The 27152-nt window shown below is 38.9% G+C and overlaps 1 protein-coding gene across 3 annotated transcripts in view; it reads right to left on the bottom strand.

Moving 5' to 3' along the window:
- Positions 1-27152, bottom strand: part of POC1B (POC1 centriolar protein B) — a 97078-nt gene that overhangs the window by 54553 nt on the left and 15373 nt on the right. For all 3 annotated transcript variants that reach the window (XM_033117032.1, XM_033117031.1, XM_033117034.1), the window contains exons 3-6: positions 21360-21531; positions 16654-16833; positions 467-574; positions 223-338 (exon numbers count right to left, since the gene is read on the bottom strand). In XM_033117032.1, coding sequence (XP_032972923.1) covers positions 223-338; positions 467-574; positions 16654-16833; positions 21360-21505 — 550 coding nt within the window. In that variant the 5' untranslated portion in view covers positions 21506-21531. The remainder of the gene's footprint in view (positions 1-222; positions 339-466; positions 575-16653; positions 16834-21359; positions 21532-27152) is intronic.

Below are 27152 nucleotides of genomic sequence, written 5' to 3' on the forward strand. Positions count from 1 at the left end.
GGCATCATTTTTAAGGTCCCTCCACCTCCCTCTCCACTCTGGCATCTACCCCAGCTTCTCAGAACATGCTGTCGATGGGCCCGACTGGTCTCTAGTCAGTTCAAAGGCCGCCTATGCCTCAGTAAGAGGGCCATGCTGAGGAGGCCAGTCTGTCAGTTAAAGCGTTTCCCAGAGGAGCCCATTCAGAATACAACTGAATTCTTTTGTTAGGGAAGTTGTTACCTTGATAATGCTGGAGCAATTTGTTCACTCTTATATCCCAGATTTTCACAGTATGATCAGAACCTGCTGAAGCTATGCATGTACCATTAGGGTTAAAATCCACAAAGTTTGCAAACCTAGGAGGAAAGAATAAGATGGTCTAATATTTTGATTTCTTTACTCTCATTTCTTTATTCAAACTGTAATAATTAAATGCTTCCTTAGCAAACTACCCTATATAAATGCACACATAGAATGGACTTACCCTACAGAATCTGAGAAGTTATTGACACACTGCTTGTTTGTGGTATCCCAAATTTTAATAGTTTTATCCTCACTACATGATACAATTAGTCTTCCATCAGGTGAAAATCTGGAAAGCCCAAGAAAGAAGATTGTTTTTGTGAAAGGCTCCTGATAATCACAATCCCTCTCCCTCACCCCCATCGCACCCAACTCAGGCTGCACATATTAAATCCCAGAGGCCACTGTGAACACACCACGCAGCAAAGTCATATTCTGCAACCCACATCTTTTCAACTAAAATAAACATGACAAATGATACTGATAGGCCATGGAAAGATCAAACTACATGATGTAGACTAACCAAGTTTCTTTCTCCTTTATTCTTTTATTTAAAGAATTTAGCTTTATGGCATCTTTTCTAGGACTCTGATTCGTCTCTGCCCTCCTTCCACGTCAAGTACCTTGTTTTTTAAAAGTATTCTTGATTTCTTTCTTCGGTACCTGTCATTTTCTGGTGGTGTTATCCACAGGACCCAAGAGAGCCTTTATAACATGACTCCTCCTACCCACCTGGTAGTTGAGCCTTTTGTAAGGAAAGGACTGGTGTGTTTACAATTCAATCATATCACCAACAAAAGGACCAATTCTTCAAGCCGATTACTTCCCGGGCATGGGGACGCCAGAGAGCTCCAACGGACTGAAAGTAGGACAACTCGTTTATATAGAACTGAAGTTCCCTCATGGACACACCTATCATTCACACCTATCATTCCATTAAAAACAAACGAGAAAATTCTCAGATATCTCATTTACTCTTTTTATGCTCTCTTCATTTAGGATCCTTTCCAAGGATCTTTTTTTAATCCTGAGTGCATTTTTAGAATAGATAGAAGAGCAGAAGACCAAAAAAAAAAAAAAAAAAAAAAAGAAAAAGAAAAGAAAAAGCAAAAAATTAGACTATTAGGAAACTATGAATAGTATTTTTGTTATTAATATTTTAGAAATAACAAAAACCAAAAAAGACAGATTTAGGCCATAGACTGATTATATTTTAATTTTATTTATATTTCCCTCTATGGCCAGATCACTATAAAAGTCATCAATGAAGGGTGTGGATTATAATTAAAGGTTTTTCTTTTTATTCTCTCTCACTCTTTCCTTTCCTCCCTCCCTGTTCTTAAAGCTGACCTAAAAATAATTCTTCCTGACAGAAACTTTGAGTCTGGCATTTATGGATTTGCCATATAAAACAAGGGGGACATAAAAGCACAATTAAGTTCTATGTAAAATAATCTTTAAAATTTCAAGAAAATAAACTTGCAAAGAAATATTTTCTGCGCTGGAAGTGCAGTTTGATTTTATAACAACATTTTATTTACCTTTTCCACCAGAAAATATGTGATGAAAATTCAAATATGAAGAGCAGTAGATGAAACTGATTTTACACAGACCTTGGGGGTAAAAAAATCCTACTCAGTATCCCCATGAAAATTAGCTCTACATAATAATGTGAACAACTAATGCAAGGAATCAAATTGTGTTTCTTAATAGACTATCTTTTAAAAAAAATTAATGTGACTATTTCAAGTGGTAAGACTATTTCTTAGAGATGACTTGATTCTTACATTTTATGATAGCAATGATGAAAAAAATTAACAAAATGGAAGGATCAGATTAAAAACAAAGTACAAAAATACTCCCCCTACAACATCATTGGCCAAATCCTACCACCACCATCATTACTATCCTGCCTACATTTATTGAGCACCTATGACCTGGACTGTTCTTAACACATTTCCTATAGCAACTCCTTTCATCCTCAATTAGCCCTTCAAAACGGGTGCTACTGTTAGCCTGAATTCACAGATGAATAAACCGAGGCACATAAAGGGTGTCTGCCAGAGTCACACAACCAGGAGGATTTGAACCAATCCAACTCCATAGCCAAACCTCTCGGTCACTCTGCTTCAGCCTCAGACACAAATGAAAGTTTCTTCTAGTGGCCAAAATATTTACAGCACTGAAAGTTCTGTGGCTTCTGTGTAACCACAGAAGGTAGGTTCTAAAGTGGAGCACCATGAGGCAGGGCTCTTAGGATGTCATGTGATCAAGCTCTGAGACAGCCTAACCACCAGACTACCCTTTTATAAACATCTGTGTGTGCTACCATATGCTGTCAGCGTTCTGGAGGACTTTAGAGGGAGGACATTCATTCATTCATTCATTCATTCATAGATATATTTCCCGAGCACCTGCCAGACCAGGCACTGGGGCTGTCCTGGGTAGAAGGAATATGGTGGCAAATGACACTCAGCTCCCTGTCTTCATGAGGCTTTCAATCCAGGAAGGAGGGAGGAGGAAGAAGGGCACACAAATAATATGATTTTAGATAGTAATAAGAAGAGAGCTGGCAGCAAAAAAGTACCCATTTGTCATTAGAAGCTCCACAGAAGAAACAGGATTTTAAAGAAACTCGTTAACAAGGAACTTGGCTAGTTAGAATCCATCCTGAGCAGGAAGGGCTATAGCCTGAGAGAAATTCCCCTGTGCTAAAGAAATGAAGGGAACGTGAACATCGGACAAGTGGAGACTGCAGGAGGTGGCTGGGAAGGAGCTGGCGCCAGAGAGAGAAGAGGTTTCTCACCCCAACTCAGCACGATCAAAGGGGAACTCAGGGTTAAGGACTACCCCTCCTCTGGATACTACCTTGTAATCCCTGCATATGTTCTCTCTATATATGTTTTTTTGCCTTTGGAGGGGTTGAAAGTCAAGATGGTGGTTTTTATCTCCTCCCACTTTTATTTTTAATTAGATACATCAAAAATAAGTTGGCGCCAATAAAACAAGCTTCTCTTTGCCCTGACTTTGATCAGGAGAAGACAGTCCTTTCTTTGTCAGGGCTCGAACAACATCTAACTGTGTTATTAATTGTAAGAATGTTCAGAGGATGTAAAGTTTCTCCTGAGACATGAATAGATTTCCAACTCTCTAATTCAGTAGCAACACTGCCTTTTAAAACTTCCAGAGAGAGTGCCACTAAGATGGATATTACATTAGTCAACCGTGACTAATGGATCAGCAGACGTGGACTACTTGTAAGGCATTTGAAAAGTTAACTGAACTACTATTCGATCTCTTAACATGTATTGAGAGAATACATTTGAGAGAATGAGGAAATTCTTGAGCTTCTAGAAAGAAAGAATTCTAGAAAAACTGGTTCACATGTCCTTGAAGTATCCCAAGAGTTATATAACAGGAGGTCCTTAACTTGGAATCCATGGAGTTCCTGAAACTGTACGTAAAATTGTACGTCTATATGCACAGACATAGAGTTATTCGTTCATTAGAGAGCCAAATGGGTCCAGAACCACGAGAAGTTCCAAAGTGCTTTCATAAGAAATCAAAATTTCCATTTGGATATTTCTTGTTAGGATAAATATTCTATATAAACAAATTTCTGGCCGTTAGAGCTCTGAGACCAGAGTGGGCACTGTTGCATGTCACTTAAGAAGCAAATCATTAGTAAGAGGTACTCTGAAGCCAGCAGCTGGTGAATAGAAGGGGGAAGCAGCAAAAAGGACTGGAAATCAGACTGCCCGGTCAGTGTAGAGTCCTGAATTATAGGACCAATTTTGCAACTGCTCAGCTCTGGAACCTCGTGAAACTCACAACCACCCTGGCCACCATTTTCTATTTGGATAAGGAGAGAGTTAGGTTTGCATTCAGACCTAAAACTTTCATAGACTCATTAAAAAAAAAAAAAAAGGCAGTCTCAGAGTTTGCTTTGATGAGATTTTGTGTTTACATATTGAAGGTGAAGTTCAAGGCAATAACCAAAACATTTATTTTTTTTTAAGTGCTGGTCAGCATTAGAAGGGAAACCATCTGTTGTTGATTGCAGTAACAAGACTCATTCCTGCAACTGCTGCGAGACAAAACGCAGATGAGAGAGACATAGAAAGATTTAAGTATGCTATGAAACCTGCCAATTGTTTGTTGGATCATTTACAGACTATATGCCCGGGCATGTATCTCCTGGGATCTCCACCCTTCAGTACAACTGCCTCCTGGGTGTCTCCTCTTGGATATCCTGCAGGCACTTCCAACTCTGAACTTGTCCAAATCTGAACTCATCATCTTCCTCCCCACACTGCTCCTTCCCCAGTATTCCTTTTCTCAGTAAATGGTTTCTCAAGCCAGAAACCTAGGAGTCAGGCTTCAGTCCTCTTTCTCCTTCAGTCCCCCACATTTCAATCCATTATAAGTCTCTGTCTCTTCAAACCACAACAGGTCCTGCTCTCTTTCATTCTTCACATGCAACAAAAGTGATCTTTAAATGTTAAATCACATTTTTTAGACTAAAACCCTTTTGCGGTTTCACGGTTTCCTTGGGAAAGTACCTGATATCTTACCGCTGGTTACGGAGTTCTCCAGGATCTGCCCTGCTGTCTCTTGATCTTCAACTGATTTACTATTTCACTGATTTACTCTTTCTGTAAATTAAGATTCACTCTTCCTGAGACCACACCGCTCTTCTCTCGGGTCCTCGCTCCTGCCTCAAGTGTTTCCTCACATGCTGCTTGTTTCCTGGGCCCCAAACACTGCCTCCTACTCTTTATCTAGTTTAAAACACCTCAACGGATCTTATTCTCCCTTCTTGTCTCTGCTCCCCTGATTTCCTCAGGAAAAGCCTCCCTGAATTCCTCCCCCAAAGTAGGTAAGCTCCTGCGGAGATGTTAGCATAGCTGCACCCATGCTTTCATCATCCTTACAACTACATGTTCTCTTTGCTTCCCTAACGGAATGTAAGCTTCAAGAAGAGAGAAACCACATTTATCTTATTCATGGTTGTATCCCAGACTCAGTGCACGGCACTGAGTAGGTCTTCAGTAAATGTTTAGGGCATAAGAAAAACCTCTTTAAGGGAATTGGGACTAATTTAATATTATAACCAGTGAGAGCTGACATTAAAAATCTTTACAATTTGTCACACAATATGAACGTACTTATGTTACTGAAGTGTATGCTTAAAATGGTAAATTTTATATTCTGTATGTTTTACCACAATAAAGAAAAATCTTTGCAATTCAGATGGTCACTTGTAACACTAGCAACAACTGTAAATTAAAGGCAGATTTTCCCCCTAAAAATTAATGCTAGAAAAACAATAACGTTGGAAAACTTGTCTCATTAGCCTCTACTTATTTTTGACTAAGGACACCATAAAGAAACCTAAGTAATCCCATAGTATACATTATTTTTTTAAAATACAGGGCTACAGTAATTTTACTTCTAGAAGAATTATTTTACCACTGAAAAGAGATAATACTCTCACTTACATATATGTTAAGTGATAAATATTTTCTTCATTACTCATTAAAGAAAAAATTACTTGTTAAAAAAACGTGGAAAATACAGTAAGTAAAAAAGTCCATAGTCCCATCACACTTAATATTTTGTGTATGAAATGTACTTTATCTTTTGTTCACATATAGGTCTTTTATATTCTAATCATGGTTCTGAATTTTGCCTGCCCTCCCCCCAACATAAACATGTTCTCATGTCATTACTTGCATATATTCCCTTTTTAATGGCTACATAACAATCTAAATTTATTTAACCAGTTTTCTTTATTTGGAAAAACTGGTTACTTCCAATACTTCACCATTATAAATTATACTGAAAGCAATACCTTTGAATAGAAAGCTTTTTCCTTTGAATACAAAAGCGTTATTTATTTAGCATAAATTTCTAGTTATGGAATCACTGTAACAAAAACTCCTGATATATTTTGCACATTGATTTCTAAAAAGATGATACTAATTTATATTTTAAAAGCATGAATATATTCCCCACTAGATGGCATATCTTAAAACTATTTCTATAAATTAAAATTCACAGTCATAAACAATGGTTAGCCCAGAGAACACAGCTATGCATCTCTTCTTACACTAACGGGCACTGTCTGTGCCACATGCAATAAGTCTAGGCTCCAGGAAAAAGCTCATAGGTATTGGGCACGGAGACAGACACAGAATTTTAACTACTTAAGTCCATCGCATACATTTAAAATTCAAATACTGAAGGGAGAAACAGTTGCTCTGCTGACATTTTATATTCATTTAAATATACTGTCTATGCATTTGGAGGAAGAGCAGTATCACTTGGACTATTTTTAATGCTCAGTTGTTTAATTCATCTGTAACTTTTGTAAATGTATTATGTGCAATAATGGTCCAACTTTAATTTTTTCCAAATAGAAATCCAATTATCTTAATTATGTATTAAATTGTCCATCTACTTCCCCCACTGATTAGAAATGCCATCTCTATCATAAAACATACATGAGTCTGCTTCTGGGCTTTCTATGACCTATTTTCCTAATCCTGTGCTATTATTACCATATTTTAATTTCTGTAGTTTTATACTGTGTTCTGAAAGCTGGTTGGATATGCTTCTTCTAATTTTTTTTCCTTGTCATTTTTTTCTTGGTTATTCTTGCACATTTAAATCATCCATATGAATTTTGAAATTAGCTCGTCAGGTTCCACTTGACAGAACTTCCAGTTCTGGACAGGAGGAGTAACAGTTATCAGACTCATATCCCTACCATAAACAATCATACAAAATATGTAAAGCAAATGTTTTTAGAGACTGTGCAGAAACAGCACAGGGTTGTAAATCCCGAGAGATGGAAACAAATGAGATCAGCACCAAATCCAAACCAGATTTATACCTGGAAGTATTTTTCAGACATTAGCACAAGGACATAGAACCCAAGGAGACAACAGCAGTCCCGCTGGGCAAAGGAAACAGAAATTAGAATTCAGAACTGCTAATGGGCTAGAATTTTGAGGGCATGGTATGAGAGAAAAGCTATGAAGAGCAGAACCCCCACCCACCTCCAAAGAAAAATCTGCCTACGTGTCCCCTTGAGTCTTTGCTCAAATTCAAAGCTGCTTATGCATAAGCCAACAAGGCTTAGCAGAGAACAATTACTGGAAGACTGTGAGCTGAACAAAGATTACAGAGGTTACAGAGGTTCCAGAGTACTGAGAGATATTCAGGTTCTGGGCAGACTTTGCTGAACTCTCTAGGCATTTGGCTGAATCCCTAGAAAGGCTACTAGTACTATAGCCCAAGAGTAAAGGCTACTCTAGATCTACCCTACGAAGTCTAAATCCAAGCCTCAACAGAATCTAGCTGCGCCAGCAGAAAGTTATCTGCGTATCAGAGCAGAACTCAAGTCTTTTTAGAAGGCAATACAGTAATTCATAATCTCACTTAGCAATGAATGGGCATACAATAATAAAAAAAAAAATCATGAGACATTCAAAGAAGCAATAAAATTTGACCCAGAAATGACATAGATGTTGGAATCAGTACACAAAGACATTGAAACGGTTATTATAAATATGTTCAAGGATTTAAAGGAAAATGTGGGCATAATGAGCAAACAAATGGGGAATCTTATCAGAGAAATGGATAAGCTTACAGTAGATTGGACACAGAAAAAAAAAAGAACACTGGTAAACTTGTAGATAGGCCAAAAGAAACTATGCACATTGAAGCAAAAAGAGAAAAAAAAGATTGAGAAAATAAACAAAGCCCCATTTGATCTAGTAGTCAAATATTATGTGAATTTGGAGTCACAGAAAGAGATGAGAAAGAAATTAGGGCAGAAAAATTATGAAGAAAAGACAAAATGTTTCCAAATATGAAGAAATTATAAATCCATACATTCATACTGTTCAGTGAACCACAAGAAAAATACAAGAAAACATAGGTAGGCTCATCATGGTCAAATCACTGGAAACAAAAGATTAAGGAAAAAAATCCAAAATCTTAGAGTAGCACGGAAAAAAAGGCACATTACATATACAGGAATAGCAATAAAAATGACTGCTGCCTTCACATTAAAAAAAATGCAAACCAGAAGACAATCAATGACATCTTTAAGGTGCTAAAAGAAAAATTATCCACTGAACTAGAATTCCACATCTTAGCAAAAATATCCTTTAAAGAGGATAAACAAAAAGTTGAGAGAATTTATCACCAGGAAACCTGCACTACAAGAAATAGTAAATGAAGATTTTTAGGCTCAAGGAAAATAATACCAGATGGAAACTTGGATCTACACAAAGGAATAAAGAGTGCTGAAAAAGTAAATATGGGGGTAAATATAAAAGACTATTTTGTTTCTTATTTTCTTTAAAAGAAAATGGTTGCTTAATGTATTGTGGGCTTATATCATACGAAGTAAGTAAAACTGTCAAGAGGTGGGTAAATGGAGATATATTTTTGTAAGTTCTAACACTAGAACTTTTAGAAGTTCTGACATGATATATATAATAAAATGGCATAACATTAATTCAAGAGTAGACTGTGATATGTTAAGGATGCATATTGCAACCTCTAGAGGTTATCAATAAACAACAACAACAAAAAACAGGACAAAGAGTAAAGCTAAAAAGTCAATAAGAGAGGAAAAATGGGATACTAAGAAGTTCTCAATCCAAAAGAAAAGCAGGAAAAACCACAAATATGTGGAGATTAAACAACATATTTTTAAAGAATGACTGGGACAAAGAAGAAATAAGAAGAGAGATCAAAAGATACATAGAAACAAATGAAAATCAAGATATGTCCTACCAAAATTTTTGGGATGCAGTGAAAGCAGTTTTAAGAGGGAAATTTATATCATTACAGGCCTATCTCAAGAAAGAAGAAAAATCCCAGATAAATAACCTCACATTACACCTTAAAGAACTAGGAAAAGAAGAACAAATGAAACCCACAGTCAGCAGAAGGAAGGAAATAATAAAAATCAGAGCAGAACTAAATGAAATAGAGAACAAAAAGACAATAGAAAAAAATTAATACAACAAAGAGCTGATTCTTTGAAAAGATTAATAAAATTGACAAACCCTTGACTAGAGTCACTAAGATAAAAAGAGAAAAGACACAAATAAACAAAATCAGAAATGAAAGAGGGGAAGTACGGATGTCACAGAAATACAAAGGATCATCCAAGAATACTATGAAGGACTATATGCCACCAAATTTAATAACCTAAAAGAAACGGACAAGTTCTTAGAAACATATAGCCTTCCTAGGCTGAATCACGAATTGGAAAATCTAAATAGACTGACCACCAGTAAGGAAATTGAATCAGTTGTCTGAAACCTTCCCAAAAGGAAAAGTCCAGGACCATATGGCTTCACTACTTACTTCTACCAAACCTTCAAAGAGGATCTAATACCTGTCCTACTCAAACGCTTCCAAAAAATTGAAGAAGAGACAGTACACCCTAACTCATTTTATGAGGCTAACATTACCCTGATACCAAAACCTGGTAAGGACAACACAAAAAAAGAAAATTACAGACCAATATATCTGATGAATATGTATGCAAAAATCCTAAACAAAATTCTCGCAAATTGAATGAAACAATGTGTTAGAAAGATTGTTCATCATGACCAAGTGGGGTTCATCCCAGGGGCACAAGGATGGTTCAACATATGCAAATCCATCAATGTGATACATCACATAAACAAAAATCATATGACTATATCAATCGATGCTGAAAAAGCGTTTAAGATACAACATCCATTTATGATTAAAATACTTAATAAAATGGGTACATGTTTATGTTAAGGAAAATGCCTTAACATAACAAAGGCCATATATGCCAAACCCTCAGCTAATATCATAATTAATGGTGAAAAACTGAAGCCCTTTGCTCTACATTCAGGAACACGACAGGGCTGTCCCTTATCACCTCTGCTTTTCAACATAGTATTGAAAGTCCTACTCAGAGCAATCAGACAAGGAAAATAAAAGATATCTGAATTGGGAATGAAGAAGTTAAACTGTCACTTTTTGCAGACAAGAAGATTCTTTATATAGAAAACCCTAAAGACTCCACCAAAAAGCTATTAGGAACAATAAACGAATACAGTAAAGTTGCAGGATACAAAAATCAATGTACAAAAGTCCACTGCATTCCTATATACTAACAATGAAATCTCAGAAAAAGAAAAAAAAAAATTCCTTTTGCAATTGCAAAAAAAAAAAAAAAGAATAAAATACCTAGGAATATACTTAACCAAGGATGTGAAACACCTATATACTGAAAACTGTAAGACATTTTTAAAAGAAATTGAAGAAGACACAAAGATATGGAAAGACAGCCCATGTTCATGGATTGGAAGAATCAACATAGTTAAAACGGCCATATTACCCAAAGCAATATACAGATTTAATGCAATCCCCATCAAAACCCAACATTTTTTGAAGAAATAGAACCATCAGATTTGTTTGAACCACAAAAGACCCCGAAAAGCCAAAACAATCCTAAGAAAAAACAACAGTGCTGAAGGTATCACAATCCCTGACTTCAGCTTGAACTACAGGGCAACAATAATCAAAACAGCATGGTATTGGAAGAAAAACAGACACACAGACCAATGGAATAAAATTGAGAACTCAGAAATAAACCTACATAAATATGGACAAATAATTTTCGACAAAGAAGCCAAAAACATACAATGGAGAAAAGATAACCTCTTCAATAAATGGTGATGGGAGAATTGGAAAGCCAAGTGAAGAAAAAGAAACTAGACTGCTACCTGTCAACTGAATGGGAGAAGATTTTTGCAAACAACGCTTCCGATAAGGGGCTAATGTCCAAAATATATAAGGAACTCATATAACTTAACAACAAAAAATAAACAATCCAATTAAAAAATGGGCAGAGGACCTGAAGAGACATTTCTCCAAAGAGGACATACGAATGACAAATAGACATATGAAAAAATGCTCATCATCACTAATCATCAGAGAAATGCAAATAAAATCCACAATGCGATATCACCTCACCCCAGTTAGAATGGCTATTGTCAACAAATAATAACAAAGTGTTGGAGAGGCTGTGGAGAAAAAGGAACCCTCATACACTGTTGGTGGGAATGGAGATTGGTGCAGCTGCTATGGAAGATAGTGTGGAGGTTTTTCAAAAAATGATGAATAGAATTACCATATGACCCAGCAATCCCTCTCCTGGGTATCTACCCAAAAAATCTGAAAAAATTTACCTGTAAAGATATATGTGCTCCGATGTGCTTTGAAGCTTTATTTACAGTGAATAAGACATGGAAACAACTTAAGTGTCTTTCAATAGATGATTAGATAAAGAAGTTGTGGTATATATACACAATAGAATACTATTCTGCCATAAGAAAAGATGAAACAGTGCCATTTGCGACAACATGGATGGATCTTGAGATTATTATGCTAAGAGAAGTCAGACAGAAAAAGTAGAGAACCATGATTTCACTGATATGTGGTATATAAAACTGAAAACAACAAAGGAACAAGACAAACAAATGAAGAAACAAAAACTCATAGACGCAGACAATAGTTTAGTGGTTACCAGAGGGTAAGGGGTAGGCAGGTAGTAGATGAGGGCAAAAGGGGTCAAATATATGGTGATGGAAGGAGAACTGACTCTGGGTGGTGAACACACCATAGGATTTATAGATGATGTAATACAGAATTGTACACCTGAAACCTATGTAACTTTACTAACAATTGTCACCCCAATAAACTTAAAACAAATTAATCCAAAAGAAAAGGAGGAAAAAGAAACAAATAGGACAAGTAGAAAACAAAGAGTAAAATAGTAGACTAAACCTAATGATAGTACTAGTTATATAAATTTAACAGACTAAGCACTCCAATTAAAAGGCAGAGATTTTCAGATCCAAATACTTGGAAATAAAGTCAACCTCTGATATTTAAATACATAAAATGCATTCAATGGAGGATAGTAGCTACCAGTATGAAGCAGCAACCCCAAATACTATGTAATTATGTTAAATGATTTTTGGACACAACCTAAAGGTGACTCTAGTATAATCCCTAGTAGAAAAAATTGTAATATGAGGGTAGTTTATAGCTGATATTATTGATATTCATTAATTTGTTTAATTTCCATGATGACTCTATGAGGAAGGTACGCCTTTGTACCCATTTTACAGAGGAGCAGACTAAGGCCCAAAGAGGCTATGTCACATTCCCAGGATCACATGCTACTGAGCCCACAGTCTTAACTACCCTATGCTGTCTCTGTGCTGAAACTAATCAACAATACTGCACTCCCCGAAAGACTATCAGCAGAGATGAGGTGTCCAGCAAATGCAAGAGGTAAGAAGAGTAAGAGCAGTCAGTGAGTCTCCTGTCTGGCCCAGGCGAGAGAGTTCCTGACCAGCAGAACGGATCATGCAGTTTCCTTTGCAGATATGTACATGTGACAGAGATAGGCCCATCTCACTATCCTAACCCGAGAAAACTATCCATCAATTTTTTTTTTTCAACAAACTCTCTTGCTTTAGTTCCAGGGGCCATTGAAGCCTCATTGTGACTTTGTTGGCAAAAGAAGAAGACCCTGAATGAGGCACACAAATATTCTAGTTTCTTTGAAAGCTCATGCCATTGTAAATAAGTGAACTGGTATCTGGTTTATGTTTCAGACTCTCCTAAATTTATTCAGTGTGAGTTCCTTCTGAGCATTCTCACCTCTGGGTAAAGAGTAGAAACAAGAATTCTGGTCCTTCAGATTTTTGGAAGAAAGTTCTGGACTAAGATGACCCCATTAAGGCTGAGTGTTCACAGGAAGTTACACACAACAGGGCCTGAGTGGTCAGTTGGGCCCTTTCAACTCTCTTGGTCTCTAACCGCAGTAAGATGAGCCGAGAAAAAAAGATTATAATAAATGCGTGAGTAGAATCCCTAGGCATGTTGTAGAGTACATATATGGAAAGTTGCCAAGAAGATGAAATCTTTATTCATTAAATTCAACAAAATTATTTATCTAAGAACATTCCTCCGGAGAGGCCTCTGCAGAATTTCATAGGAATCACTCCCTCCAAACAGTAAGAAAACAACTAATTAAAAACAAACCAAAAAAAAAAAAAAACCACAAAAAAAAACCACAACTCAGGACCACAAGGCACCAGCAAGATAAAGCCATTCCATTAAGACCAGGTGTGCTGAGTATAAAAATCATCAATCTGAACAGAAGTAGACCAAAACAGAAAAAGAAAGGAGTGAAGCCCCATAGACAGAAGATGCATACACAGCACTCCTGAGTTTGATGAGAAAAGTCCACAAAAATGACTCTTGCCTGAAGATGCCCATGGAAACTCCTACCAAAGCTACTTGTACATTAGAGGTCAACCTTTCATTGACTCATTCACCTCACATGTTTGTACAACTCCTCTGCGCCTTCCCCACTCTATAACTAACACTCTGCAGTGCTTCTCCCACTGTATCTGACTCCCTCTCGAACACTCTGCCCGCCGCCCACCGTACCAGCTTCCTCACCTCAGTCAATGGCGCTTAGCAGAGCCGCCTTTCCTGACTGCTGCATGTAAGAGCACCCCAACTCCGCCACTCTCTACCTTGTGACCTCACAGTATTTTCCTGCGGAGCACGTATCACTAATATATTTATTATCTGTCTCCCTCTGGTAGAAGGAGCTCCACGGGAGTAGGAACTTTGTCTGTTTTGATTTCTGTGGTATCTACTGAATTTAGAACAGTGCCTGGCAAGAGCGCACACCATGAGTAAAATGTCTGTAATTCAAAGCCTAACATGACAGACCTCATAAACGGGTAACGTGGCAGCCTACAGAATCCTAAGAAGCTAGGTCTGGGGGAGTCTGGAACGTTTCTTGGAGGAAGCCGTGCAGAGCAGCATTGTGAAGGGAGGTGAAATCGGGGTGGGGGTGGGTGGCATGTGGAAAGGCACCGATCATAACAGAGCCTCACATGTTTGGGGACCTCATATAGCCGCAACAAGGTGAATGGTTAAGGGGACAAAAGATGAGGCTGTAACAGGAAGGGAGAGCAGACATACCAGGGCCAGGAGTCGCTGAGTGCTTTTAAGATGAAGAACAGCATGGTCACATTTGCATTTCACCTTTGTGAAATCTCTTTGGAGAGTATAATCATTTATATTATGACTGGTGATTTATATCATGATCTGGTGATTACTACGTGCATATGTGCATATGTATATTTGTTTATTTAAATAGTATGACAACCTATGTGGCAGGTAACTGTTATTATCATCCTAATTTTACGGGTAAGGGAACAGAGGCACTGGAAAGGTAGGTAACTTTCCCAAAGGTCACACAGCTGGTAAGTGGTGAGGCTGGGATTTTCACACATATATTTAGGTCCCAGGTCCACATTCTTAACCACGCAGCTGTATGGCATATGAGTATATAGAAATACTACTGAGATGGCCAGAGCCAAAAGGAGCTGAGACCTTTAAAAGAAAAAAAACGATCGACTAAAAGTATGACCTTCTGTTTGTCTTTTTCATTCTTCATCGACTCATTACCATAGATTCTTCATAACTCATCACCACAGGAGGTAATCAACATCTCCTGAGCAATAATGCCCCAGGGAGAGCATACTGAGGGTTCCGAGTGTGGACTGTACGGGGAGGCAGAGCTGGGCTCATCATCCTCTTCCACCATATTCCACCACATTCCAGCTGGGGTCACGAAGCATGTTTCATACAGGGGGCACTAAACCGAATGGCTGTAGGGTTGTCTGTACCGGGCCCTTTCTTGTGAGACCTGTCCCCTCTGTCCAGCACCAGGACGGACGGTTGGTATGAGCCCTCTGCCCAAGCCAGGGTAACTGGTCTTGTCAGATGCCCGGCCGAACAGAGACAGCCACGCTGTCTCACTGCCTAGCACAGATATGGGCACAGGCCTGAGCTGACAGTCACCTCCTGGTACTTCTCTAACTAGAGCCGGGAGAAGCTTCTCTTGGCCACTCACTCAGCTGTGAGGACTTCAGCCCACAGCTGGCAGACCTCAGCAGCAGGGTGTTTGAGAGAATGGAGCCGGCAAGTGAGAGGCCGAGAGAGAGACTTGAGAGCCCCAGAGTCCCTGGTTCTAGTCTTCCCGCTTCCTACTCCAAGCTTGTCAAACACATCAGCCAATGAACCACCTTGAGAAGAGAAAAGGTATTTCTTTGAGTTTCTGTCACTTTCAATTAGATGAGTTTAACTTTAACTCTGAAACTCAGTCGCCTAATCTGTAAAGTGGGGACAAATAAAACACTAGGCCTTCCCTCCCGGGTAGTTCTGATGGGGAAACGAGATACACACCGGAAGTACTTTACCCATGTATCTTAGGAATGGAAAATGCTCTGCTCCGTGGCTGTCAGCTGACAGTAACACCTACAATAGCACTGTCCCAACAGTGTTGCCAAGATTATGGCATCATTCTTGGTTCCTTTCTTTCTGTCACATCCCACGTGACAGCAAGTATTGCTGGTTGTAACTTCAAACTACTATATCTAGAATCCAGCCACTTCTCAAAATCTCCAGTGCCAGGGCCCAGGAGGGTCCACGCCAGGATGTGAATTACTGCAACAGTCTCCTAACACCACCGCCCTGTTTCAGCCCTGACTGTTGACAGTCTCTTATTCACAGAGCAGTCTGAGTGATCCCATTAAAATGGAAGTCAGAGAGATGACCAAGCTCCCAAGGCATCTCATCTTAGGGTGACCTGGCCGCGGCCTCCACCTGGGCCTCTCCACCCTCTCCCCACTCTGCTCCCACCAGCCTCCTTGCCTGTCCTCAGTCAGCCACCAGGCTCCAACCTCGGGGCCTTCGCACTTGTTTCCTCTATACAGGGCAGTCCTTTCCCAAATATCCTCAAGACTCACCTCCTCCCTTCCTTTAGGTTTCTGCTCAAAGGCCACTCTCTTTGTGAGGCAATCGCTTAGCACCCTGTTTAAAATGGCAGCGCCCAGCTCTGTTTTTCCCCCTAACACTCACTACCACCTGACCTAGCATGTCCATTTTCCTATTTGTCTACAGTCTCCCTTCTCTAGAAGGTAAGCTTCATGACTGCGGGGGTTTGACTGTTTTGTTTACCATTATTCCCATCAGTGTTGTGTTCCCTGGCACACAATAAATATTTACTGAATGAATGGATGAATAAATGGAAGGAAAGAAGGAAGGGAAGATGGAAGGAAGGAAGGGTGGGCGAGAGGGAGAAAGAACAGAAAAAAGAACAGAACAACCTTGCCCTCAATCCCCTTTCCTGGGAGTTGGGGTGCAAAGATGACTATGGCAGGGACAATGTGGAAATCTTACCATGAAACTTTGTGCACTTACTTGGCACAGCGTACCCAGTGTGTATGTCGGTACAAGGAGTAGAAGAAGCGCTGGCGATACATGTTCCATACTTTGATGGATTTGTCTTCAGAAGCTGTCGCTAGAAATTGGCCATCAGCTGAAAAGTCCACACTTCGAACTGGAGCTGTATGAGCTTTAAATTCAGAGGATTTCCCTCTCCTGGAAATGAACAGTTTAATATTGATCACATTTAATTCTAATCAACATCTCTTCGGTATACACACTTTGAAACGTATAAACTAGCTGGACTCTAGTAAAACTAACAAAAGTGTGAGAAGGCTGCGTTGTGCTACACTCTTCATCAATATGGCTTCAAGCTGGTTTTATTAAAGCCACAACTGATGCTTAATAAGAAAGACTCTGGCAGTCCTCACCATGAAATACATTTGCTGTTTTTGTTTTAATTAGAAGCTAGGGAAATAATATTTTGAACAAATCTCTGCCATGCATTTTAAGTTCCTATTGTTTCTCTAGAAAGAGCGAAATAGAAAGAAACTGCAACCTAGAAAAGCCAAGGCTAATTAAATGAATAGCTCCAAAGCAATGTGTTCAAACTGGGGTCACTATACAGGATATCCCTAGGTGAACTGACTTTTCTGTTTCCACCCACCAGTGACGAGAACTGGGACCCCAGGGTGTATCTAAGGCTTTGCTTACCCCTAGGACCAATCTTACACTCACAAGCAAAACAAAGGATAAATGACAATAATAGAGTACTTCAGTTCTCAACACCCTGAAATTCAGATGCATATTTTTTCCTTGAATAGGGTGAGGAAAAGAGAATAGAAAAACAGATGGAGAAAATAATATGTGGCATTTAAGGAGAAGCAGAAGAAAAAAAATGTTCAAATAGTTAGGGGCAGGCTGGTAGAGAGCTCTGGAGTTAAAAGGTGACATTTGAGAAACAGTACTTTGTGTCAGCCTTACCAAGTTCCCAAGGCACTTTCACTTTATACTACATACAGACTTAGCAATTTTTCCATTTAAAAGGTTGTATTTATACAGGTGGTACCTTATGAGAAAAATCGCCACAACTGCTTGAAAAAGATCAGGCAAGTGAACTTACAGAAGACTGGGAAGTTACACTCAGCTCCTCCTCCTGTCTCTTCTCCCACGCCCAGGAGGTCAACACATCTACGTATTCAGTGATAGCGACATCACTACCACTGCCTAAATACCATGTTTCCCTGAAAATAAGACATATCTGGACCCAGTCTTATTAATATAAGACCCGGTCTTATATAAGACCTGGTATTTATTATATCATATTAATTATATTTTATTAATTATATTATATTATAATATTATTATATTATATATTATATTATATATTATAATTATATTATTATATTATAATTATTATTATATTAATTATATTATATTAATTATATTATTATATTATATAGACCCAGTCTTATATTAAAATAAGACCGGGTCTTATATTACGCAAGACCGGGTAGTATATTATATTAGATCCGGTCTTATATTAAGACCGGGTCTTATATTAATTTTTGCTCCAAAAGACGCATTACAGTTGATGGTCCGGCTAGGTCTTATTTTCAGGGGGGAACATAGTATCTTCTGAATCCCTCCTCTTCTTTCTACCCAGTCTTGCTTGCATTAAGGTAAATATATCCTACATAGCCTTACCTTGATTATTGCAAAAGCCTCTTAGCTGCTCTCCCCGCTCTAATCTTTTACCCCCTCCAGTCACCTACATACTGTGCTTAATACCTTGCTAAAAGTGTAACCCCAAGCGTGCAGATCCCAGCGTAAACGGGTCTTTGCTGCTTTCTAAAAGGTACAACATCCCAGCTCTTTGATGAGGTTTGTGCCACCGCACTAGACTTTGTACTCTGATAACAGTCACAGTGCTTCAGACACACCTCAGGCTGTGTACTTAACTGCTGTCTCCCCGGAGCTACTTCCCCCCGTCCCCGACCTCCTGGACCAACCCAGACAGGCTTAATTGCTCCCCACCTGCTACATCTACTTTGCTTATTGCATTATGCAGTACTTTATTTTTTTTAATAGACGTGTTTCTCTCCTATTAAGCAGTAAAGTTTTTGAGGACAGGAATGATGATTTATCCATCTCTATAAGCCCAGCATCTAGCACAATGTCGGGCGTATAAAAAGCTCAATACGTCTCGTTGAGTTCCACTGGGAAGAGGCGATACTTAAAGGCTCTTAGATCCCTCTTGCCTACCCTCCCGGTGGCCTACAGAAGACAGAGGTGACAGTCATAAATCTCCATCACCTGATACATGATATTACACCAGGAATAACTAACATCAGTAAAGAAAAAATTAGGAGGGAGAATTCAGGGACCAGTTCAGTGAGGTTTCAAGGGCAAGTTCTATGTATAAAAGTCAGGGTACAGTTTGTTCTAAATTTAAGCTAAGGCCTGGAGGAAACAAAGATCAGCCTTGGCAGGTGCTACGACCAGGAAGCCCAAACACGCCCCATCCCCCAATCTGCCACGATCCTTAGCTGCAGGTTGCACACACCAGCAGCTCTTGTTTGCTTTCTCTCTGAAAGACCCTCCTCTCAGCTGCTGGCTCGTCTAACCACTGGATCCGGTCTCAACAGGAAGCGTGTACAAAACCCAGAGAGGAGTGATGTGTTTGCTGTGCTCTTGCTCAGCTGGTGTCTAGGTGCTCCCTGTGCCTTAACGAGGTGCACTGCTCCCACCTATGCACCTGTGCTTTCTGCCCAAATAGTCTCGACTGTCTACCACGACCAACTCCAGGCCAGACCTGCTTCTACACGTGCGCCTCCTATTCTTTCTTAGCCTTCCACTCACCAGCTGGGGTGTTTGTCTACAAGTCTGGCTGTCTGCAATTCGTCTCATCCCTGTACACAGCTGCCACTCCTCCCCACAGGGGGGCCGATTTCTCCTCCCTTTGAATCCGGGCTGGTGTTGTGAACCATTTTGACCAACAGAATGTGGCAAGTCTCAGGCCTGGCCCTTAAAAGGTCTAGCATGTTCTGCTTTTGCTGTCCAAGAACCAGTCTGCCTTGGTGCAAGGGGGTCCCATCCTGCTGGAGGGAGGGCATATGGAGAATCAAGGTATGCCAGTCAGGAGCTGGTGCCAAGGGCCTAGGGTGTGGACAAGGTATGGGGCCCACCAGCCCTGCTGCCAGCTTCATGAAGCCGCAGAAGTAATAGCCAACACCAAATGGGGCGGAAGAATCGTCCAGACAACCCACAAAATTGTGAGAAGCGATAGTTATTGTATTAAGCTGTTATGTTTTGAAGATTATCACGCAGTCATAGACAACTGATACATCAGTTTCCTTCTCATTGCCATATCCACTCTTGACCTGGCCCCTGGGATATGATTTAGAAATAAGAACTAGACGGATCTACACACGCTTAATTTTGTACTTAAGATTAGTCAGTACAACTAATAATTCAGCGTGCTCAGGTACCCTTGTATAGTTTGTTCACTGAGAGGTCTTTGAATTAGTAATGGGTGACTGAGGCTGTGGTGTGCTGGTCCTAAATTCCCAACATGGAAGATTTTAGAAAACACATTCCCTTTTAGACCCCAAACCAGTCTCTCTCCCTTACAATTCCCTCTATATTGCCATCCACAGTGGCACTATAACATGTCACTTCTCTTCAACAGTTTTTGCTATCATCAGGATAATGTTCAGATTTCTCAGCACGGAGTTTCCCTGGGGTGGTGGCAGGAGAAAAGAAAATGGCCCACTGGCAGGGAGATGCCCACAAACTTTCCTACACTTGGGAGAGCCCGGGCCTGTTCAGTCACACACCACAAATCAAATCCTGCCACAACACTCACGGGAAATGCCCAAGCTCTTATTCTCTAAAATATTTGCAGGGGGAAATGGTATGATATGATGTGTGGGTTTTGTTCTAAAAATACTCCAGCAAACAAAGGGTAGGGGACGGGAAAGAGGTGAAACAAGACTGACAGAATAATGGTTACTGCCGAATCTGGTTGATGGGTATGGGGACGGGGAGTCTTTGTGCTATTCATTCTCTTTTAAAGTTTGTTTGAAAATGTACATACTTAAGAATTTTAAACCGTTTTAAAAATTCATGGCTCATTAATGGCTTAAAATAGATTGGTTATCAGCTAGCGGTTGAAAAACCTCTTATAGAGAGATTTGTTATAATGGGATAGGACCTTACAACAAATGCAATGATTCATATTTCTGTCAGAAATTTTCTTTAACAAGAGAACTCTGGAGCCCAATAATGAATGACATGGTTTGGCACAGCAGTTTTTAATAGGGATCCAAAGGCCCCTAAAGAACCATGAATAGGCTTTAGGCGGTTAATAAACTGTGAAATTTTTGGTTATACTGCCAATGTGTATCTCTCTGGGGAGACAATCTGAAGCTTACATCAGATTTACAAAGAGATTGATAACTATCAGCCCTCCCCCCCAAAAAAAACAATACACAGTAAGCATATTTCCATGATTAGAAATATTCTCTTTTCAAATAGAAGACATGATGATGAGTGAAAGATGAGGGAAAAGTGCTTTGAAACAGTTTGACTTGCCAGCTCGTGTGTGACTCAGACGAAGTGTGCAGGTAACAGGGGGTGGGGTTCGCCTCCCCCAGAAGTGCATTAGGAGCAGCCGGGCTCCAGTATCCTTTCACATTTCTAAATCCAGAGTGTATCAGGTGTTTCTTTGTTCCTCTTACTTATCAGGAATCCAGAGCCGGACGGTTCTGTCTCGTGAAGCCGATGCCAGTAAGTTTCCCAGTGGAGAAAACTGCACGCTGGTGACGACATCCTTGTGACCCACGTATCGGAAAGCTCTGGCTTGTGGCTTGAAATTCCATAGCATGAGAAACGTATCCCAAGAAGCTGTAGCTATCAAGAGACAGAACAAAACCACTGTTTGTTACAAAATATCATGTCGGCAGCATATCTAATAACAAGATGTCCGGGTAACAGAGGGGTGGAAGTTGTCAGGCTGACCAGCTAATGGCAAAAATAGTTTTAAAAGAAACCCAAAGCTGCATCATGAATATGCATGCTTGGCTGTGCCGATGTAACCACACGGCAGGATTACCGGCCCCTGTATTTGGTTAGCGCTCCGTGACTATTTACTAGGAGAAAGCAGCACAGTGAGACAGAGAGTACACAAGACTGGGAAGCACTTCTGTCTCAGGGTGACTAGGGACAGGTACTTCACCTGTGTCCTGAGGACTAAATGGTGTTCCTGAGGCGGCAGACGAGACGATTTTTAAAAAAACTGTTTTGGTGGAAATCATGTCACATTTATAAAAAAGGTACAAGAATAGCACAAAGAACATTAATATAGCCATTACCAGATCCATCTGTTATTCATATTTTGTCCTATTTGGTTTATAATTTGCTCTTGCACTCACTTGTTCTGTCTCTCTCTCTCTCTCTCTCTCTCTCCAAGTATATACACACACACAATTTCTCCCTGAACCATTTGGGAGTAAATAAATACATATGTTTCACCATGGCACCTTGATTCCTGAATGTTTCAGTGTATTTTTCTAAGAATAAGGATATTTCCTTACATACCCATAGCACAGTTATCAACTTCAGGAAATTTATCATTGACAATGTTTTAATCTACCTATTGTATTCCAATTTTGTCAACTGACCCAGTAATGTTTTTTATATTAGATTGGTACAAAAGTAATTGGGGTTTTTGCAATTTTTAACCTTTCAAACCACAATTACTTTTGCACCAACCTAACAGCTAGACAAGATGACCTTAAAAGTCTCTTTCCGCTCTGTTTATGACATCCCACGATTAATAAAAGAATTCTGTGTGTCAGGCATTAGCTTAAGTCTTTAACAAAAGGAAAACAAATTCAATCAATAGTGGAAGTAAATGCCTTGGACAAAGTATGAACAAATAAACAAATGAAAGCTAGGTCTAACTTTTGCCCCCAAGCCAAATTTTACATATACATGTAGTCCCCCAAAGAGCCCCACTGTCTAGATTATAGAGTGCTTAGAAAAAAAATGCAACTTTATAAACTTTTGATGCAATTAGTGTTACTGTTAGACAAGATATATAGAGTCACTGAAAACCTTCTAAGTTCCATAGTCAAGGTAAAATTGATTTAGGCTTACTTAGTCTATGCATTGTTTCCATGTAAAACACTTAACATGCATTTATAAGTTTCAAATTATAATAGTATATACTACACGCTTAAAAAAAAAGTACAAAAAGTTGATGTTTCACCAATAAGTTGATGCTCATCAAATTACTAAATGTTTATTATATTAGGGTCTGAATTACCTGGGGCTAATGTAGACAAAATAGGGAAAGCAATGAATTATCATTGCTTTACACACAGGGCCCTATTTGAGTTCTAACGCATTATGCTGCAAATAAGATCTACAAAAGAAAATAGGACACACTCCTTTACCTCAGGGAGTCACAGTATTGTAGGGGAGAAAGTTCATTAATAATATCATACATGTTTACGAAGTCTTAGCCACAATAATCAGACAAAGAAAAGAAATAACAGGTACCCAATTGGAACAGGGAAAGTAAAACTGTCATTATTTTCAGATGACATAGATACTACATAGAGAGAACCCTAAAGACTCCACCAAAAAACTATTAGAACTAATAAATGAATTCAGAAAAAGAGCAGGATACAAAATCAATATTCAGAAATTGGTCACATTTTTATACAGCAATAACAAACTATCAGAAAGAGAAATTAAGGAAACAGTCCCATTTATAACTACATCAAAAATAAATAAATACCTAGGAATAAATTTAAGAAAGAAGGTAAAAGACCTGTACTCGGAAAATGATAAGACATTGAAGAAAGAAGCTTTGGAAGATAAAAATAAATGGAAGCACATACCATGCTCATGGATTGAAAGAATTAACACCATCACAATGAGCATACTACCCAAAGCAATCTACAGGTCCAACGCAATCCCTATCAAAACAGCGTGGCATTTTCCACAGAACTAGGACAAATAATCCTAAAATTTATATGGAACCACAAAAGACACTGAATAGCCAAAGCAATCTTGAGAAAGAAGAATAAAATTGGAAATATCATGTTACCTGATATTAAAGTATGCTATCAGGCTATAGTAATCAAAACAGCATGGCACAGGCACAAAATAGAGACACATAAATCAACGGAACAGAATAGAGAACCCAGAAATAAACCCATAGCTACATAATCAATTAATCTGTGACAAAGAAAACAATGGGGTAAAGACAGTCTATTCAACAAATGTTGTTGGAAAAACTGGACAGATACATGCAAAAAAAATGAAACTGGACCACCTTCTCACACCATATACAAGAATAAACAAACTCAAAATGGATTAAAGACCTAAATGTAAGACCCAAACCATAAAACTCCTAGAAAACATAGGGAGTCAACTCTCTGACATTGCTCTTACTAATATTTTTTCTGATATATCTTCTTGGGCAAGGAAAACAAAAGAAAAAATAAACAAATGGGACCACATCAAACTAAAAAGTTTTTGCAAAGCAATGGAAACCATCAATAAAATGAAAAGAAAACCTACTGAATGGGAGAAGATATTTGCCAATGATACATCTGATAAGGGATTAATATCCAAAATTTACAAAGAACTCATACAACTTAACACCAGGAAAACAAACAATCCAATTAGAAAATGGGCAGAGGACCTGAGGAGACATTTCTCCAAAGAGGACATACAAATGGACAATAGACATATAAAAAGATGCTCAACAACACCAATCATTAGAAAAATGGAAAAATCAACAAATAAGAGTTGGTGAGGATGTGGAGAAAAGGGATCCCTCGAACACTGTTGGTGGGATTGCAAATTGGTGCAGCCACTATGGCAAAAAGTTTGGCGGTTCCTCAAAAAATTAAAAATAGAACTGCCTTATGACCCAACAATTCCACTTCTGGTTATTTATCTGAAGAAATCCAAAACACTAATTTGAAAAGATACATGCACCCCTATGTTCATTGCAGCATTATTTACAATAGCCAAGATATGGAAGCAACCTCAATGCCTATCAATAGACAATTGGATAAAGAGGTGGTATATATACATACACACACACACACACACACACACACACACACACACACACACAGTAAAATACTGCTCGGCCCTAAAAATAAACGAAATCTTACCATTTGCAACAACACGGATGGACCTAAGGACATTATGCTAAGTGAAATAAGTCAGACAGAGGAAGACAAATATCCTGTGATTTCACTTATATGTGGAATCTAAAGAACAAAATAAATGAGGAAACAAAACAGAAACAGACTCAGAGATAGAGAACAAACTGATGGTTGCCAGATGGGAGGCTGAGGGGCTGGGTGGAAAGGTGAAGGCATTAAGAAGTACAAGTTCGTAGTTACAAAATCGTCACGGGGATGTAAAGTACAGCACAAAGAAGACAGTCAATAATACCGTAATAATTATGTATGGTGCAAGGTGAGTACTAGACTTATCGGGGGATCACTTCATAAATGATATAAATGTCTAACCACTAGGCTGTACACCTGAAACTGATATAAAATATTGAGTGCCAATTGTAATTGAAAAAAAAATTATACATGTTCAGAGGATTTTTATGTATTATTCATTCTTAATTTCATATGGGGTGGTTAGTAGTCCTTTCAGAGGAAAGGACATATGAGCAGACATTTGAGTGAAACGAGGAGTGATCCAGGCTAAGAAGAGGAGAAAGAGCTCTCTGGGCAGAAGGAACCCCACATGCAAGGGCCTGAGACAATAACTCACTTGGAAGACTGAGGAATGTAAGGAGGCCCAAGTGCCCACAATGGAGGAAAGAAAAGAACAGTGAGATGGAAGCCGAGAAGTAAGCAGATGCCAGGCAAGGAGCCATGGCGACTGGTGTGTATTTATTCTAAGTGCAATGGGAAAAAAACCATTGAAAGATTTTGAGCAGGAGGATCTCATGAACTGATTTAAGAAAACTGCGTCTCTGACAATGAGAAAAAGATGATATTTTCAAAAAATGACATTGGGTCAACTGGATATTCATAAAGAAAAAAATGTATCTTGACTCCTACATTTTATGCTCTGCACAAAAATAATTCCATATGGATTGTAGATCTAAATATCATAGGTAAAACAATAAAATTTTAGACGAGAACGTAGGACAGTATCTTCATGGCCATTGGCAAAAATTACTTAAACGGGACATGATAATTACTAAATCACTAAAATTACTAAAGAAAAAATAATAATTTATACTACACTAAATTAAGAAATTTTGTTCATTGGAAGATACCACTAAAGTAAGTGAAATGGCAAGCTACAGAATGAAAGAAGATATTTACAGGCATTGCCGGTTGGCTAAGTGGTTGGAACACAGTGCTCATAACAACAAGGTCACCGGTTCGATTCCCACATGGGCCAGTGAGCTGCGCCCTCCACAACTAGATTGAAAACAATGACTTGACTTGGAGCTGATGGGTCCTGGAAAAACACACTGTTCCCCAAAAATAATAATAATTTAAAAAAAAGAAGGTATTTACAACATATATATCCAACATATAACAAAGAATCTAGAAAGAATCCTACAAATCAATCAGAAAAGGCAGGAAAACGGGCACTTCATTAAAGAGGATAACTACATGGCCAATAAGCAAGAAAAGGTCCTCAAGTCCGTTAGTCACCAAGAAAATGCAAATTAAAACCACAAGGAGGTTATCACTACACACTCATCAGAATGGGTTTAACGAAAAAGATAAATAATACCAAATCTTGGTGAGAATGTGGACAACTGGAACGCTTATAAAATGCTGGTGGTTATAACCACTTTGGAAAATTGTTTTTGAAATATCTACTAACGCTGAATGCTTACCATTGGATTCAGCAATTCAACTCCTAGGTATATACCGGACAGAAATTCTTCTGTATGTTTAGCATAAGATGTACAATACTGTTTGTGGTGGTACTATTCAAAATAGACCAAAACTAGACACCCAACTATCCGTCAAAGTTAAATGGATACATAAATTGTGATATATTCATACTGTGTACCTGCTGTGTAATTAAAGTTCGTTTATATAAAGTTCAAAAGTAGAAAAATTAGTCTATGGAGTCAGAAGTCAGCACAGAGGTTATCTGAGTGGCAGGGAGGTTAGGAGAGCAGCTCGAAGGGAGCACACGAGGCTTCTGGGTGTACTGGAAATCTTGTTTCTTGGTCTGGGTGTTGGTTAAGTGGGCATGTCACTTTATGAAGACTCATCAAGTTGTCCAATTTTGGTACACATCTTATACTTCAGGAACACTTTTACAAAAAAAAAATGTCTCTGGCTATCGTGTGCCGAATATACAGGGGGACAGAATTAAAGAAGGAAATCAATTAGGAGGCTATTGCAATAATCTAGTCAGGAAGGTGGTGGTTTGGACTAGGCTGGAAGCTGTGGAAGGGGGAGAAGGGGTCAAAATCAAGACACATGGTAAAGGTTGAGTGCACGCGGCTT

The sequence above is a fragment of the Rhinolophus ferrumequinum genome, chromosome 10, assembly GCF_004115265.2.
Source record: "Rhinolophus ferrumequinum isolate MPI-CBG mRhiFer1 chromosome 10, mRhiFer1_v1.p, whole genome shotgun sequence".
Taxonomy (NCBI): Eukaryota; Metazoa; Chordata; class Mammalia; order Chiroptera; family Rhinolophidae; genus Rhinolophus; species Rhinolophus ferrumequinum.